Source organism: Anser anser (assembly GCF_964211835.1).
Source record: "Anser anser genome assembly, chromosome: 11".
In the NCBI taxonomy this organism is placed as follows: Eukaryota; Metazoa; Chordata; class Aves; order Anseriformes; family Anatidae; genus Anser; species Anser anser.
The window spans coordinates 13,943,487-13,959,725 of record NC_139732.1 but is presented as its reverse complement, the minus strand read 5'-3'; the positions used below and the strand labels follow the sequence as shown (position 1 = coordinate 13,959,725).

Below are 16,239 nucleotides of genomic sequence, written 5' to 3'. Positions count from 1 at the left end.
ATCTGTGTAGCTCAGCAGACTTGCCTATCTGTTTTCTGTAGAGGTTGCTCAGCTACAACGATGATGGCAATCGAAGAGTAGGGATATGAGAAAATAGAGAACAATACCAAACACTCCTTGTATTTGTATATTTTTGTACCACTTTAAGAGCCAATTACAACTGAAGTGCACTTGAAACAAATGGATTCAAAATAGGATTAAATCATTTCTAATTAATGTGTTACTTTAACATATATCTGCTTAAGATACTGGGTGTTTCTTGTTTATTGGGAAAAAGGCAAGTAATGCAGGAAGGGGTTTCAGGAGGAAGAGTTTCAGTGGGACATGCATGCAGAATTCATTTGCTGCTCTGGCATTTGCTTCATGCTCAGCTATCCCACAGAGTTCAGTGGAATTTGGGGAACTTTACTGTGAATCTGAAATCAGGAAATGAAAAGAATGATCAAAGTGTATGTTGAAGCCTAGGAGGTGTGAATTGCTGTAGGAAAATTCGGGCTAGTTACTTGAGCTCAAATATAATGGATTACACTGTGATTTCACATACAGAAACTAATACTCAAAAGCAGAATCTGAAACCAGGGCCCTTCAACAGAAGAGCTTGCCTAAAATACTGAACCTTTAGCAAGCTCTGTGGACTTAACTGGAACATTCAGTTGTGAACAGCTTGGGAAATCAGTTCAATTTGAAAACATGAATAGGATTAAGGTACATAACTTTCCTGTCTCTAAGATGGGAGGTTATGACACTCAAAAGAGTGTTATGACACTAAGCACTATTCCTGCTTATGTATATGAATCCTGTTTTATGATAAATGTATTTCCCTTATGGCATGTTTCCTGTGTGATTTCTGGAAACAGTTCTATTTTTAGGTATGTTACTTGAAATGTTATACTGATGGCACATCTGAGCATTGCTAAAAACCCCTCAAAGTGCTTTAATAAGAATGTTTTTGAAGCATTTTTTCCAGCTTAGTGGCAGCTAGAAATATCTAAAATAAGCTATTAAGAAGCTAGTCACACTTCTTAAAAATTGATACTAAGCTGTTCATAACACATTTGAACAAAATAGCATTTTTTATTTGTTCATTATAGAATGTGCCTTAAGGAGAATGGATTTTATTGCAGTAAACTGCAATAGTTATGCATAGAATAAATACATGACAAAACGAGGAAATGGAAGAACCTTAAGGACCTGTACACCACAGAGTGTGAACCACTGTTTGTATAATGACTAGTTGTCCACATGAAAATCTGAGTAGGAATGTGTACTTACAAATGTTTTGACTGTGTAGTACTTTTAAGAAAGAAGTGGAAGTACTGGAGTACATGAAAATGAATATTTTGACATGCATTTCATAGTTATCTTTTACAGTTGTCTTCCAATTCCTTCCTCACTGATGCTTGTGTTATCAGTAGTAATGCAGACCTGACTGCTCAGTCCTGACATGCTACTGAACACAAGGAGCATGTCTGTGAAGGGTGGATATACAAAGCAAGATGAAGCAGCTTTTTCTGCATGTATCAGTGTCATTGTGGTGATGATATGACACTGTTGTGTGCTGCAAGTACTGTGAAGTTTTTCAAACTGAAATTCAGTATATCAAGGTGCTTTACTGAATTGAACAGCAGATGCTGCTGCCCCAATAGTTTTTCCAGCGGACAATAACCTGTGTATGTTCACGTGCTCTTCTGTTTCTCTGGGCTGGCTGGCCTCTTGCACTGCCTCTTTCTCCAGCCTCAAGCCCAGAATTTCTTCCAGTCTTGCCCTTGTGAAAGCAGATGATTGCTCAGCCTACCCGTACTCATCACATACATCTCCTCATCTTCTGACATTATGGACGTTTAGTAATCGTGACTTACTGTTTGCTTATGCATGGGCATAGGGTTATAACACACAGGCTTTAAAAATGCCCCCCTAAATTTTATATCTTAGCCAGCACAGGAGTATTAAGATTAAGTTGGCCACGTTAATCCTGTGAACTGTAGAAACCTACTAACAGTAGGGAAGGACTTACTGCAGCAGTGCTCCCTGTGACACATTTGAACAAGACAACGTTGGTGACTGTGATCCTGAAGGCATTCTCAGAAAGTGGACAGTGCTGTGCAGACTGCCCAAAGAACGAAGTTATTAGCTCATCTGTACAAGGTAAGAAACAGCACACAAGGCACTGCTTGCTCTGTATGAGAATCCTAATTATTACCCTATTTGTTACCCTATTCCTTGCCATGCAATGGAGTGACCAAATGTAAAGCCCCAGGCAGTGTTGCTTTGCTTATTGCCCCAGGCTCTGAAGGTCTAGAGACCCTAGAAGGTCTAGACCCCTAACCTCTGAAGGTTTAGATCTCATTACAGGCAGGCACCAAAGCCTAGCAAGTCTTTCAAAGGCCTATAATGTGGAAAGTCCTCTTTTAATTGAGGCCATCGGCAAGTGGTAGGACTTCCCTTCATTTGTCTTCCCAGGCTTGGAGGTTATGTTTTGCTCTGACAGAGCATTTACTGCGATATTTGGTTCCTTTCAATTGCAGCATCAGTTTAGACCCCGAGCAGGTAGTGACAGCCGCTTGCACTGTGCTGCATCTTGCCGGACACGGTGCAGCAACCATCCTGCTGTTTCTCTGCTCTAATAAATGAAGAACCTGTGGGTAAATTACAGCTTGTGGTGCATGATCACGGACATTGGATGTGGCTGCACCACAGTTGTCTTAGCAACAGCCACATCCCACAAGCTCTACAAAACAGCTTCTTAACTCACAAGCGTATAAAGAGATATTGATGCTTTGTATCCACGTGGAGAAATACATGCACATTGTATTAAGTGTTGTCCTCCACATTAGAAATAATTTATAGGAAAAGCCTGTGATAACTATGCATTTTCTGTTTTACATGACTGACTTGCATTCTTTCGTGCACTATGGGACACTGTAATTGAGAGGACATGCACACAGTAAATGTGCAAAAAGCAAAATGCCTTCGTATTGTTCTGTCTGAACAAGGACGTTCTCTGTACATAGGAAAAAAACACCTTGTCAGAAACCTGATGAAGTACAATGGGGAGTTTCAGAAGATTTTCAGTTATGATTGGCTTCATCTGTAGACAGTTTTTATGAAGGAAAGACTCCCCTAACTGTTGCTGGCTTGAATCAGAGCTGTGTGTTTAAAATAAGCTTCTAGGTTCTGTTTCCTGTGAGTGAGACCCATTGAAATGAAATAATTGATTTAAGCACCAAAACTTGATTATTCAACTCTTTTTCTAATGAATGTTTTTAAATACATGATTGTTTGAGGCAGGCAGTATGAATTGGGCTTGGGGGCTGTGTAACTCTCTCTGATACAGCATTATGATAGAGCAATGTCTGTTTGCTGTGCTTTTATTCTGTGCTGAAAGGAAAGTGATTACCATGATTGGATAATTTTCAAAGATTTTACTGGGGATTATTAGTTTTAGTGCTCTAATAAACATATAATTAAACAATGCCTCTATTATTGGATCCTAGTCTGCTCTGTACACAGTGGATTTACAGCATGTCAGTAAATATTGAAACTGTGATGTGGTAATTAAGATTTACATAAACCTTCTCGGGGAAGTGGACGAGATTTTGCAGTGTGAATCTGCTGAAGAGTTGCAGTGGTGGGAAAATATCTCGATGTGAGAAGGGAACATGGGCTAGTTCAGGCCTTTGTCCAGACTATCTAGCTGGGGGTAAGATTTCAGCCTTAAATATAGCACAGTCTGCACTTCGAGGAAGTGGAAGTCCTTCCTGAAATCTAGGACAGTGCTCACGGACATAAGCCAAGGCAAATGAACATCTAATCTACAATCTAGGAGATAACCTTGAAGCAGGAGAACCTACTTGGGAGCTCTCTTCCTGTACTGCAGTTACAGCTCTGTGCGGTTCGACATGCCCTGAATTCCCAAATGCATCTCACCAAAAGGCTTGAGCTGAGATGTTTGAACCTGGCGTTTGATTAAAAGCACAGTATTCTTCATTAGAACCAATGAGACATTTTCAAGAAAAAAAGACACTAAAAGATATTAAATAGTCAAACTGCAATTTAGATACCATATTTCGTGAATGTTTTGTGAAACTTGGTCACAAAAAATGCAGCTCTTGACAGACTTAGTATGCCCAGGTCAGTTCATGTAAATACTGCTCAGCCTTGAGCAGTGCTCGCACTCAGAGTTTTCTTAGCTGGGGAACACAGCTAAGCAGTACACTGAGCACACGTGCAGCGCCATTCCAGTTAGAGTGGGCATGGCATAAGTTGCTTCTGAAAACATTGGAAAAGTGGTCTCAGCAATACAAAATCCTAGACAAAGAGAATCTTTATCACCTTATCATTTATGGTAGGTTGTAGTGGTGGGTACATGTTGAGCCTACACCAGGAATGGCTGAACTCTAACATGCTCTGAGGTGAGTAGGATTCAAAGATGACACGTTTGTTCCCACAGTGGACAACCTTAACAAGGTTGAAGGATGCTGACTAAAGATAGAATTAGGATAGAAAGAAGCTTTTGGTTACATGTTTCCAGCCATAACACGGACTGCAAGCAGCGGCACAGCGCATGTACTCACCAAACCAGATAGAGCAATCGATGCAATCTTTCTCTGCTAGCGGTGCTATGCACATTCCGTACTTCTTTTTTTTAAACTTAGTTTTTGTGGAGAAAAGACTTATACAGGTGCACTCTGCGTCTGTTTGTGTTTTCCTGTCTCTAGTAACTTTTGAACCCAGTGGCCAGTTCCAAGTCAATGGAACAAAAGAGGTCTCGGCTATAATTACATTATTACCAGCTTCATGGAAATGGGTGACTGAGTAAAAAAGCTCTATAAATGCCCACTTTAAGGGAATGTGGTAGGGTGAGCTCCCAGGCTGGATACTGTGCAAGAATTTGCAAGACAAAGACAGAATAAATGCCCCAGCTGTTGGCAGAGCTTCAGCCTGGGTTCACTTCTTCAGTCAACTGTGACAGACAAATCTGGAGGAAACCAGGGTTTCATTAATCCTGGTGCTTGCACTTGTACAGCCTTATGCAACCTGCTCCTTATACAACCACAGTTATCTCAGGCCAGACTGGATGGCCCCCTACTGAGAGCATGTGATAGAATCACCTGTTCTCTATTCTAGGGAGTGATACTGCTTTAATTATCATATTATCTTTGTTTTATTTTTATTATTTTTATTTTTATAAGAGAGAATCACTAAGGTTCTTTGAATTTACTTATAACCAAACAATATCCAGAAGGATATCATTCCCAGTATACAAATTCTTGGCTATGTTGACTCATTGATTTCTTGGTGGTGTTCAGGTGAGTGAGCTGATAAGTATGTCAGGTTTTCCAGAATCAAAGATCTAAAATTAGATTTTGAATTGATGCCTGCTAATTACTGCGTACATTTTAGTAATTTTCCTTTGGTTAGTAGATAGGTATGCTCTTGTTTCTGAAGTCTGCCTCTTGCTGATGGCCTGTTCATTATCGAACATGTGAAAGAGAAATGAGACTGGTGGGAGGAAAATGAGAGTTAGAGTAAATATTAAGGAAAATTAGACACCACTTACATTCATGTAATTGTCATTTCTGAATTGTGCTGCAATAACATCTACCCAACTAACTAGGCTTTTTCCTAAGGTAATTTGCATTCCCCCTCAGACATTAATATCAGCATTATAAGATAATTTAACTCTTATTTTTGTCAAATTAAGATGCTTTAAAAAATATTTTATAGGTTGTTCTTTGCAAAGCCCATAGAACAGATTATGTAATTATTATGTTGTGCTAAAAGTGTGAGTTTTATACTAATTATATGACAGATTCAGTCCCTGGAATTTTTCCATAGCTCATTCTATAATACTGCTCTCCTGGGAGCTGAATGATTTGGCACCTGATTGCACTAATTACTGTTGAACTTTAGAACCTTTAATGCAGAGAAAATTCAAATATTTAACATGCACTGGTATTTGCAGGGTGAGAAGATGGAATTTACACAAAAATATGATATCCAATTTCTTTCTGCAACAGTGCCAATAACTTGGAGTTAACTCTTAGTAACATTTAGTATAGTAGCAAATGTAAAAAGTTGTCTGTATAATGTCATGATTATCAACAATAATACCTTGGCCCTATGTGAGATTTTCTGCTCACGTTCATCTTTTGTGCGGCTTTATATGGGAGGGAAAGAAGAAGCAATCAACTAATGAATGAGTTTATAAATATCCAATACATGTGCTGACCTATTTAAAGGATTGCAAAAAGTGATATTATTGTGATGTCTAAATATAGGCAAAAGTTTCTGTCCTTATCAATAGTACATTTATTTTCTATTCTGTAGTTTCTAACAAGAATGAAAGAAAAGCCTCTGCCATTTAACAGCATGCAAAAGTATGTACAACTTTGAACTTACTAATCAGTGTGGTATTTTCAAGCGTACAGCATTTATGTAGAAAACATTTTAGATGTCTTTGTACTAAGTCATTTTGTATTCAGCTGCCATCTGCTATTACACATTTACCTTTTGATGTGTGGCTGGGAAGTGTTATTTTGCTTTATGAGCGTCATCTGTGAGAGTATCCTGTTAAGTGACTGAAGCGGACACTTGCTATCAGAAAAAGAGCCGAAGAGGAATTCGAGTTCTTCGATCAGAAGCATAGAGAATGATGTCTCCATGTATCTGATTTGTAACTGGTGTTTAAGTGAAGTTTCTCAGCCCCATTTTAGTTATTCTTCCCAACGCATCACTGAAATTGCTTTTTTACTCTCCCTTCCAAGTGTTACTTAGTGGTCCAGATCCCTTAATTCTCACTGAAAACAGTCTAAATACTTTTGTCTATTGTGAGTACATCTTTGAATATTAATTGTCTCCCTAGCACACATAAATGCCACTTTCCATGTATTTTGAGTTCTTTGTGAAGGCTTCAAGTATGTTACCAGGGATGATTTGTATCTTAATGGATTCTGGTTTAATCATCTGGATTAGCTATCTGCAGGAGGCGCGAATACTGTGCTTTTTTCCAAACTTTACTTCTGTTTGTACTTGTCATTGCCCTTGTCTCATTAAATCACTGGAATGGTCCTAGATCATATCTGTGCACTGCATGAATAATTTCAATCGGTCATCATTTTCTGACAAAGCAGCCTGTGTAATTTGTGAAGATTTGCCTGCCACATAAACCCCAAACTGTCTCTTCCCAGAATTGCTAGCATCAGATCTACCTCTTGGAAAAAACCATGAAAACTTGATTTTTTTTCCTCATAAAAAATCATTTGGTATTTATACTAGCATCATTGCTTCAAAAATATCTACCAGCTTGAAGCGAAGTCAGGTATTCAGCTAATTTAGCATGTGTAAAAGCTGATCCCTTCTAGTGATCCAGGTCTTTCAGATGACCACTTCGTTGAAAAGTTTGCTGATAGCTAGAAAAGCAGAGAGTGGGCTCCTAAGTCAGCTCATTGCTACCATTCTGCAGTGTCTTTGCAATGGTTACGTGACCGTTGCTTGACCAGCCCAATGTTGTCTGCTGGCACTGTGGGGTTGCTGGGAGTGGTTAACCTTGCAGAACCTCGGTTCCCTCCTACCAAGTGGGGATGATGGCTCATGGAGGTGGAGGTTGTGAGGAACTCTCTCCATGTGCTGCAGTGATGAGGACCAGGTAAGAAGAGCACTTCTTTCAGCCAAGATTCAAGAAAATTATTGTCTTGTATCTATATGTGAAGATGTGTATCCCAGTTACGATGCCTTCTGCCTCCCTGAACAAGCAATGGTGGCAAGCACAATTAAAACTGGGTGCTGGGTGCCATCAGCTTAACACTCACATACCTGAGGGAAAACCTCCCACAGGCCTTGTGCAGGTAACACACAGGGCTGGACAGCATTTAGGTTCTGAGTACAGCAAAATAAGATCTAATATTGAAGAAAAGTCTTTTACCCAGACGTGCTGAATAAGTCTTTATCGCAACATTCCAAATACATTTAAGTAATTGCTAATGCAGCGTAGATGCTGCTGACATGAAGTGTAGATTCTGGAATAAATCTCCAAAAGTCAACAAAAAATTGATGAGATTTAATGAATGAGCTGTGCCAGCCACATACTGTAACACTGTTTGCCTACTGTGCATATATAGATCTATCCTAATCACTTCTTCACCAAAAATATTCTTAACTATGCTCTTCCCACATTACAAATAAGAGTATGCATTCATAGAAAAACTACAGAAATCAGGCATGAAAAGTCCTTCAGCTGCCAAGGACAAATTTATTTTTAAAGAAACTCTGTAAGAATATTTGTGCTGCTTCAAAACAGACAAAGAATTAGCCGAGCAGCTAATCAAACAGTGCTCTGTGCGCTGGGGCACCCAGTGCAAATGCACCCAGCCGTGCTCTGGTGAACATTTCGGGTGAGCCAGGTGCTGGAGTCCGATGGGGAGCCATGAGGCACTCACACTTTCACTTCTGTTACTGCCACTGCTCTTTTTACCGTCGCTTAATCTTGAATTTCTGCAGGACTTCTTTTCCTAGCACTAATGATCTGGAGAAAAAGTACATCTTAGGTAATTTTTATGAATCTAGGGTTCAAATTTGGCATTTAAGCATGTTAACTTCATATTACGGCCTTTCTGCTGTCTCCCTCCTGACAAACCCAAGGGTCTGCCCGTGGTTGCACATGCACTTGATGTTCTGTCACATTGCTCTTCTTTGACTTCCCCAAGCTAGGCTAATTAGATGGCTCTGAAGAATGTGGGGAGTATTTTGGCTTTTGAAAATGTTCTCCTTTTCAGGCTGCTTTCCAACCTTTTCTCCCCTGCTTAATGACCCATTCAAAAAACTTCCAATGAAATTCTTAGTCTAGATTTACATAAGATCATTAGAGTATTTCAACTCCTTTACTTTAAAATATTCATGGCAGTCTCACATTGATGGCTTCACAGAACCAATTTCAGGCAAAACTCCCGTCAGCTTCACTGAATAAGGACGGCAGGGTAGAGCTCTAATTGTCAAAAGCTCAAAGCTTCAGCTTTGGTAGCTGTATTCCGTGTCAAGTACCAATTCAGCTCTTCATTGTGCGTCCTGCGCTCTGTGGAGTTGGGGAAAGGCAGGTGAGATGCTTTTTATTGTCCCCAATCTTTGAAAGCAAATTGCAAGAACTTGCTGACTAAAATCTCAACCCATGAAGGCTTTTCTGTATATCATGTGTGCATAAAACTTCACTGGATTTGCAGCTTTAGAAGTAAAGCCTGTGCATCATTATATTAAAAATTCTGTGCAGATTTATAGCTTACTGGTCTATTATAATATTTGCTCTGGACAGTTTTAGAATAGCAAGAGATTCTGTCTTATGAAAGGGTGGCTTTATTTGTCCACATAAATTGTAGGAAATTTTTATATATGAGGTGCCTCTTAGCTTAAGCAGGGAAGTTCTTTGCAGCCTCTCCAAACAGTTTCTAGGAGAAGCAGCAGTGGGGACATCATCTCAGTTCGCAGACAGGCAGGGAGGGGGCCAAGCTCCAGGCCCAGGGTTGGAAAGCTCACTCGAGGGTCACAGCAGCAGAGCAGGAAAAGAAGAATGTGAATTCTTGCTTTTGCCAAAAAAACGTTGCGTTGACCTACTGTGCTGTACGTTAACAGTGACTGCAGCAGCAGCCTGTAGGAGTAAGAATGCTATGGGCATCCCTGTGGTATAGTGCTGACAACGCTGGCCCTCGTTCTTGAGGCATATGCCAGCAGAGCGGAGTACAGTGCCTCCAATTCCCTCCTTATACTTTTACCACTTCCAGTGTTTGTGCCCAGTGACTCCAGATCCAGAAATATTTTGCTCAGTGTTGTACAATAATCCCTACTCCACCATCCCTAGCTTAATGAACAGCCCAAGATGCAAAGCAAAGTCTCTAGAGGACACTATGATGCAAAATGTTCCCCCGTCTTAAAAATTTATTACCAAAGCAACTGTGCTTGGATATTTTTTAAAATGGAAATAAATAATTTAAGACTTTAAAATATATGAATGTAACTTTAAATTAATTGTTTTTGTGCGTGTACGTGTGCACATTGCTTGGCAAATAAAAATGCCTCTGGGGTTTTGCTTTGTTTGTTTTGCTGTCGTTCCCCTTTCCCTTGCCTTTTTTTTTCTCCTCATAGAAGCAATTTTTAAAAACACTTTTAATAATGTTTCCATAAAACTGAAGCATGCCCTTTGTCCTCCCTCCAAACCCATGCATTTATGCATTTCAAAGCAGACATTCATTGTTAGCTCTGCCAAGCAGGGACCAAGGGCAGATAGGAGAGAGATCTCAGTGACCACCTGAGACAGAGGGAAGGATGTTAAATGAGGGCAAACACATCCACCCCTGCTGACTGTGGCCCTCGCTGTCTCCTGGGGTGACAGTGGAGCCCCTGTGCAGGCTGTGCTGGTGGCAGCTGGAAGTAGGAGAGGGCAGGTAGCTGCTGCGTTGGGCAGGGACGGGACATAGCCAAAATGATTTGCGAGAGCTGCATTTATGAATGAGCAGCTGGCTGCAGAATAGGCAGATTTGGAAATTGGTACAATTTTATTTCTGTACAGTGTTTGCAGATTTTTCTAGGGAAATGAACTGCGTATGTTGCACTATTTGATGAAAGGTGTTTTAATGTCAGTGTTAAAAGGTGATACGTTAAGAGGAGATCAGTCAGTCAGAAAGTCGGCTGCTTAAGTCTCTTTCTGTCTGTTTTTCTAATGATGTGTATATTCAGACCTAACTTGCATACCAAGATCCAGTAAAAGTGACTGCATGTTGTATTTCTGGTTACTAATGACAGTCTAAGTTGGAGTATCATTTAGTGACTCCTTCCCAAGCTCACTCATAAAGAACCACCTGAAAAAGTAAGTGATACTGTCTACTGCTAGAGAAATTACCTGCTGAATTGTTAGTCCTGTAAGAAGTAAATGTTTTTTCCTCATTGTAGTGTGTTATATCCGGTTCTGGCCAGTTCCATAAGCTTTGTTGCCCAGGTTTTTATTTTTTTTTTTCTTTTTTTTTTTTAGTCAGAATATTTAGGCTCTGAGGGAACATCTGGTGGTTATATAGTGGGTTGAGGAAAGACCTTATGTCTGATATGGATCTGCCGCTTAGATGTGGCTCTTCAAGCTTCCATGCCTAAGTCATCACTTCATTGACTTCTAAATATGCTTCTTTCTAATTCATCCACTACAGCTGTTTCCTATTTGGGGAAATAACTAAATATCGGTTGAGTCACAAAGCACATGGCTGACTGGGATGGGCAAAATTGAGACTGAAGCTCTTGTTGTGTTTAACTTGGTACAAGGACAGGATCTTAGGTCTTCTATAACCAAAGCGAATGTCACACCTGGCAAGCCACAGAGTCTTCTGGTCCCTCTCTCCTCCTAAAATTGTCATTTGGGGTAGAACAAAAAGATTTTTCTCAGTGTTTTTCTGTCAGAAGTGAAAATAAGTTTACCTGCTCCAGTTCTAGCTCCTGCATTCAGAGAAATTCAAAAAACTTGGCTTTAAACTTTTATCTTCCCTGAAAGTATGAGGAAGGCTAGCTTTACATCTTAATTTGCTTCACAGATCATTAAGGATTTAGGTGTTTTAATGTTTAGTGTACTTCTGTTTCTGTGCTCGGTGACGTGACGGTGAGCCCTGGCAGGAGTGGGCTGGCGCTGAGGCCTGTCAGGGCAGGGTCTGGGCCTGGTGGGCTGGAGGCCACAGAGGGGCCGACTGGCAGCACGGGGTGGTGCGGACGTGGAGCGCACAGCTCGATTTTGGTGTGGTCCTTGGAAAGCTTGAGTATAATTCTATCTGTGGTTCCTCTAAACAACTTGCTTTTCTGTGTGAATGAAGAGCAGCAGGATAGAGCTACGGTTTTATACTTCTGATAAATTGCTCGAACTGTTCTTCCTCTTTTTGGATTAAACGGTGAGACTGCAACGAATTGAGCTGCCCTGCAAGAGAGCCCCGTACTGAGAGGTATCTGTTCCGTTTTATCCCTGCTATGTACAGACATGGGTATTTTAATATGACCTTAAACTTATTTTTCTATTTGCCTGGTATTTGGACTCATTCCTCATCATGGTTTTGAGGACATCATTCAGGAACCTCCATATTTTGCAACTCACAACAATTTTTGGAAACCAAGTAGAAAATGTAGGTTATGAAACTGCTCAAATTGTGGTCACCACCAAGGATTTTATTGATTTGCCTATATTTGACAGTGATCGTGGCTCTGCTCCTACAGTTAATTAAAGGTAACGATTAGGGCCTTAGAAATTAGTTCTAGTCAGTTATGAAGTGCTCTTATTTAACTGCATATTCTTGATAGTATCTGATGAAAAAGGTTATTGGATCAGTTCAGCGCAAGGGTCACAAGAAATGAAAATGTAGAAGAGGTATTTCTGATGCTATCTGAATATATTCTGGCATTTCTATGAAAGCCAAAATGAGTTTATCTATAGATCACTAGGTAGGAAATGACAAACTGTCAATCACATGACTTGATTAATGCTGGGACAATGTTCTTCTGTTGCTTTTCACGCAAGGTCTGACATGTCATTGATTTATTTAGCATCTTGATATTAGCAAATACTTAAGTTGTCTAAAATGCAAACACAGAATACAAAGGTTTGTGTAGAGGACTGGCAAACATTCTTGGCCAGCACAGCATGCCTCAATGACATTTCACATCTGAAATGAAACCATATGGTAGGACTTTTTTTTTTGTGTGTGTGGTTTTTTTAATAAATCTTTCAGAACAAATATTTTCCAGTATCCAATCAGAAGGAAGATTAGCTTGTAAAGCTAGTGACCTTGTACAATGTTCCCTTCACTCTTCACAACCGATTCTTTTATCAAACCGCTTTCAAAGATTGTGATACAAAGATTGATGTATTGATGACACATATTTGGCATTATTCAGTAATTTATGCATTTTAACTTTAGAAGTTACAACTATTTACAGCACTTAAACAGTGAGCTATTAGAAGAGAAACATCCGTCTGGGAGCATAGCGGGGAAAACAAAATGATGTATTTAAAATATTATTTAATATGAATTAATTCTAAGCCAAGTGTGACAAACGACAAATGCCAACATTTCATCCTCTTGTAGCACTGACTTGTAGACTATAATCACATCTGTTGTATTAGTATTTCTAATAACTATGCTTGTGATAAATGATCACATCAAATTTTAATAGTTTTCTTAATGTTCACAAAAATGATTGCATAATGAGGTTACCTTGTCTTAAATTTACTATGCAAAAAATGTTGCATGTAGTATACTGACAGAAGTCGGCTTCCTACCAGAAGAACAACTTCCACAACAACTACTTTGCAACAGAGTAGTGAAATACTAAGCAGGGGAAACAAAGCTTCCCAGAAAAATCTCCATTCTGAAAGAGATAGGGACTGTCCTCCGTTCTGAAAGAGATAGGGACTGTAAGCATGATGTATTCCAGTGCGTGTCAGAGGTGGTAGCCCATTTATAAGTTTTCACTACAAGTCATTTTACATAGTATATGTCAAAAGCAAAGTAAAAACCATAACACAACCAAATCAGGAGAATAAGAATAAAAATCAAGATTCCTTATCTGTATACTCAAATTACTGCCTCTTACCATGTCAGAAGCATTTTTGCTTTACAGGTACTGTTTCTACAATTAACGTTTCCAGTTTCATTTAATGAAATCATACCTAAAATATACTACAAGGCCATAGTATCTGCAAGAATTTATTTGAACCTATTAAGTCATTTCACATATCTTTAACATTAGCAAAAGTAGCAAGAGGTTCTTTCCCTACAAAGCCGGGCTTTACCCGCACTGAGCACAGAGGTAGGGATTGCACAAAATACATCAAAGCATACTGGTGGCTTAAGAGATGTCACTGTCACCAAATGCTGTCCAGTCTCACTTTCATGTTCATTTTACTTCTGAATGATATGGGATTCATCTTTTTCTGTATGTAGTTTGATTTTTCTGTAATGTACAAAATTTACAACCATATTCCCCAAGTCTTTCAAATTTATTTTTTTGGGGGCAATTTAAGCCCTTGTCAGAGAGGCTATGATAATCCGAAAAAAGGCCCATTTTGAGTCTTATAACCAGGCTGATGTCTAGGGTGAGTACTTACTTATCTAGCACATTTCCCTATCTACCAGGGCATGCCACCTCAGAGGATTTTGTATTACCCTCAGTGCAGAGAAAATGAACAAGGATAACCGTGCTTACTCTTTGGACCAGATTCTGATCTCAGTTACAACAGTTGGTATCTGCTTACGTACACTGGCCTAAAAGAGATCGCAATCTGGAGGCTTTGTAATATTAGGAAAAACTGAATTATCCAGTAATTTGGATCCTGCTACCTTTGTCGCAAGGAATCTATACAAATGGTGCGTATAGCCTAGCATTTCAGTTGTGTGTTATTTAGGAGCTTTTGTAATGCCATAACAAAGTATAAGAGCAAAGATCAATAGCTGATGCTTGAACTGAGATGTGCCTGCTTTGTAATCCTGAACACTTGCTTCTGTATGGTTTTATATGCAGAAAAGTCAATGAAACTAGCACTTGGGTAGAAAAAGAAATGCTCAGGTAGAAAGAAAAAGAGATCATTCTGGGTTTCCTGGGCTTCTGGAGCATGCTGTAAAATGCTGTGAAAGAGTCAATGTTACACCTTTCTGTTGTAGCTCAAATATAAAAATACCGCATAAAAGATAGGATTGTACTTATGACATAGAGTCTGCAAACATATACCTAGTTCAAGAAATTAAAATGGTATGAAACCTGTATTAAAGAAAGACTACTTTAGCGGCTACGTTAATGCAAAGAGGCATCCTGCAATGAACAAAGGACCACACAGCAGGATATTTATGGTAGCAAATACCAGTTTGTGCCTATTAGCTGCTGTGTAGAGGCTCGTGGATAGTATCAGGCATGCCATTTCCATGGGCTGTGGGTTTGCCATTCATCCTTTGTTCAGAGACACTGAAATGCATTGCATTAAATCTGTGCCTTGGCAATTGAGCAAATTAAGCAGGCGTGTCATTTATCAAGCTGCTGATTAAATCCATTCTGCTCTAATACATTAAGGGACAAAAGACCCCTCAGTCTTACTTTAAATTTTGATTTGCGTGTGTGTGCATGCACATACAAATTGCAGAGCATGGCTTTCACATATGTGTATATAATATGTTGTAGGAAATTGCATAGCCCAGTGGAAAGTTTGTTTATTTCTCTGAGGCCCCACTCATCTCTTAAGGACCTATTTTGGCTTTCCAAACCACTGAACTGTTCTAACTAACCAACCATATTTAAACTGACATGGCAGATGTGAAAATTTCTTCCTTTTTGCAGCCCCAAACACAGCTCAGATCTGCGGAAGTAACTTCTTTATGCGTTTTAGAAACTCCGAAAAACCACCAATGCTTAGCATATGGCAGGTTAGCAACTGGGGTATCTTCTGGGTGATCCCTTTGACTTGCCCACATAGAGCCTGGTAGAAGACAGGCTCTGGCCAATCTTGCTGTTTCAGCTCAGCTCCAAACTGGTATATGGAGGGCCAAGACAGCAGGCCTCTCAGCAGCCCAGCACATCAGCAAGCAGCCTGGTTGAAATCTTCAGTGGCTTACTGGTGTGTGCATCCCTGTGGCAGGGCTTGCCGTGGAGGAGAGCAGCATCCTGTTGCTTCCATCTGAAGAAGTGCAGTGATGCCAGAAGTCCCGGAATCAAACTCTGCCGCATTACCTGTCAGCCAGCTTCATATTTAAAATTTCACGTCTTGCCTGTCGAGCAACTTGCTGAAGTCCCAGGGACAGTGACCATTCACGTGGTGAGCCCCCATCCCGAGCTCCCACTGCAGGAGGGAGCAGGGAGCTGCCTTGCACTGCCAGGTTCCCTGCAGCGTCTGGGCTGGGAGATCTACAGGTGAGCTAATTATTTTGGTGACAGTTGGGAGTGCCGGCACTCTGCCAGGTGGCACCGGCTCTGTTTTCTTTGGGAAGAGATGTGAAATGATTGATCAGCACTGAAAGCATTTGCATATGCTGCAGAATTGCTCGTTACTTAGTTCCATATCTCACATTTTTGGGAGTGCAGTCCTCTTAATTGATCTACCTCATGCTTGTTTATACATGAAGCCAGAGTACGCAAACAAAATACTTAATACTTCTGCTATGGCATCCTCCACAGATGGCTGAGGGAGGTTTGTGGTGCGCAAGCATTAGGACTAAAATCAAGAAAACATGCTATCAGCAG

General features: G+C 40.1%; 2 protein-coding genes across 11 annotated transcripts in view; one reads left to right on the top strand and one right to left on the bottom strand.

Annotated features, from left to right (window-relative positions):
* LOC310879852 (uncharacterized protein) overlaps positions 1–16,239 on the top strand; it is a 216,968-nt gene that overhangs the window by 108,017 nt on the left and 92,712 nt on the right. For 4 of the 7 annotated variants that reach the window (XM_083794796.1, XM_083794795.1, XM_083794798.1 and 1 more), the window contains exon 4: positions 15,638–15,909. The exons of 2 other annotated variants lie outside the window; for them this stretch is intronic. In XM_083794796.1, coding sequence (XP_083650922.1) covers positions 15,638–15,909 — 272 coding nt within the window. Of the gene's footprint in view, positions 1–15,637; positions 15,977–16,239 lie in introns of those variants that run through there. One more of the 7 variants, XR_014571170.1, reaches the window with a different exon arrangement.
* The window catches only part of CHST8 (carbohydrate sulfotransferase 8), a 131,524-nt gene that overhangs the window by 79,320 nt on the left and 35,965 nt on the right, over positions 1–16,239 (bottom strand). The gene's annotated exons all lie outside the window — the stretch shown is intronic.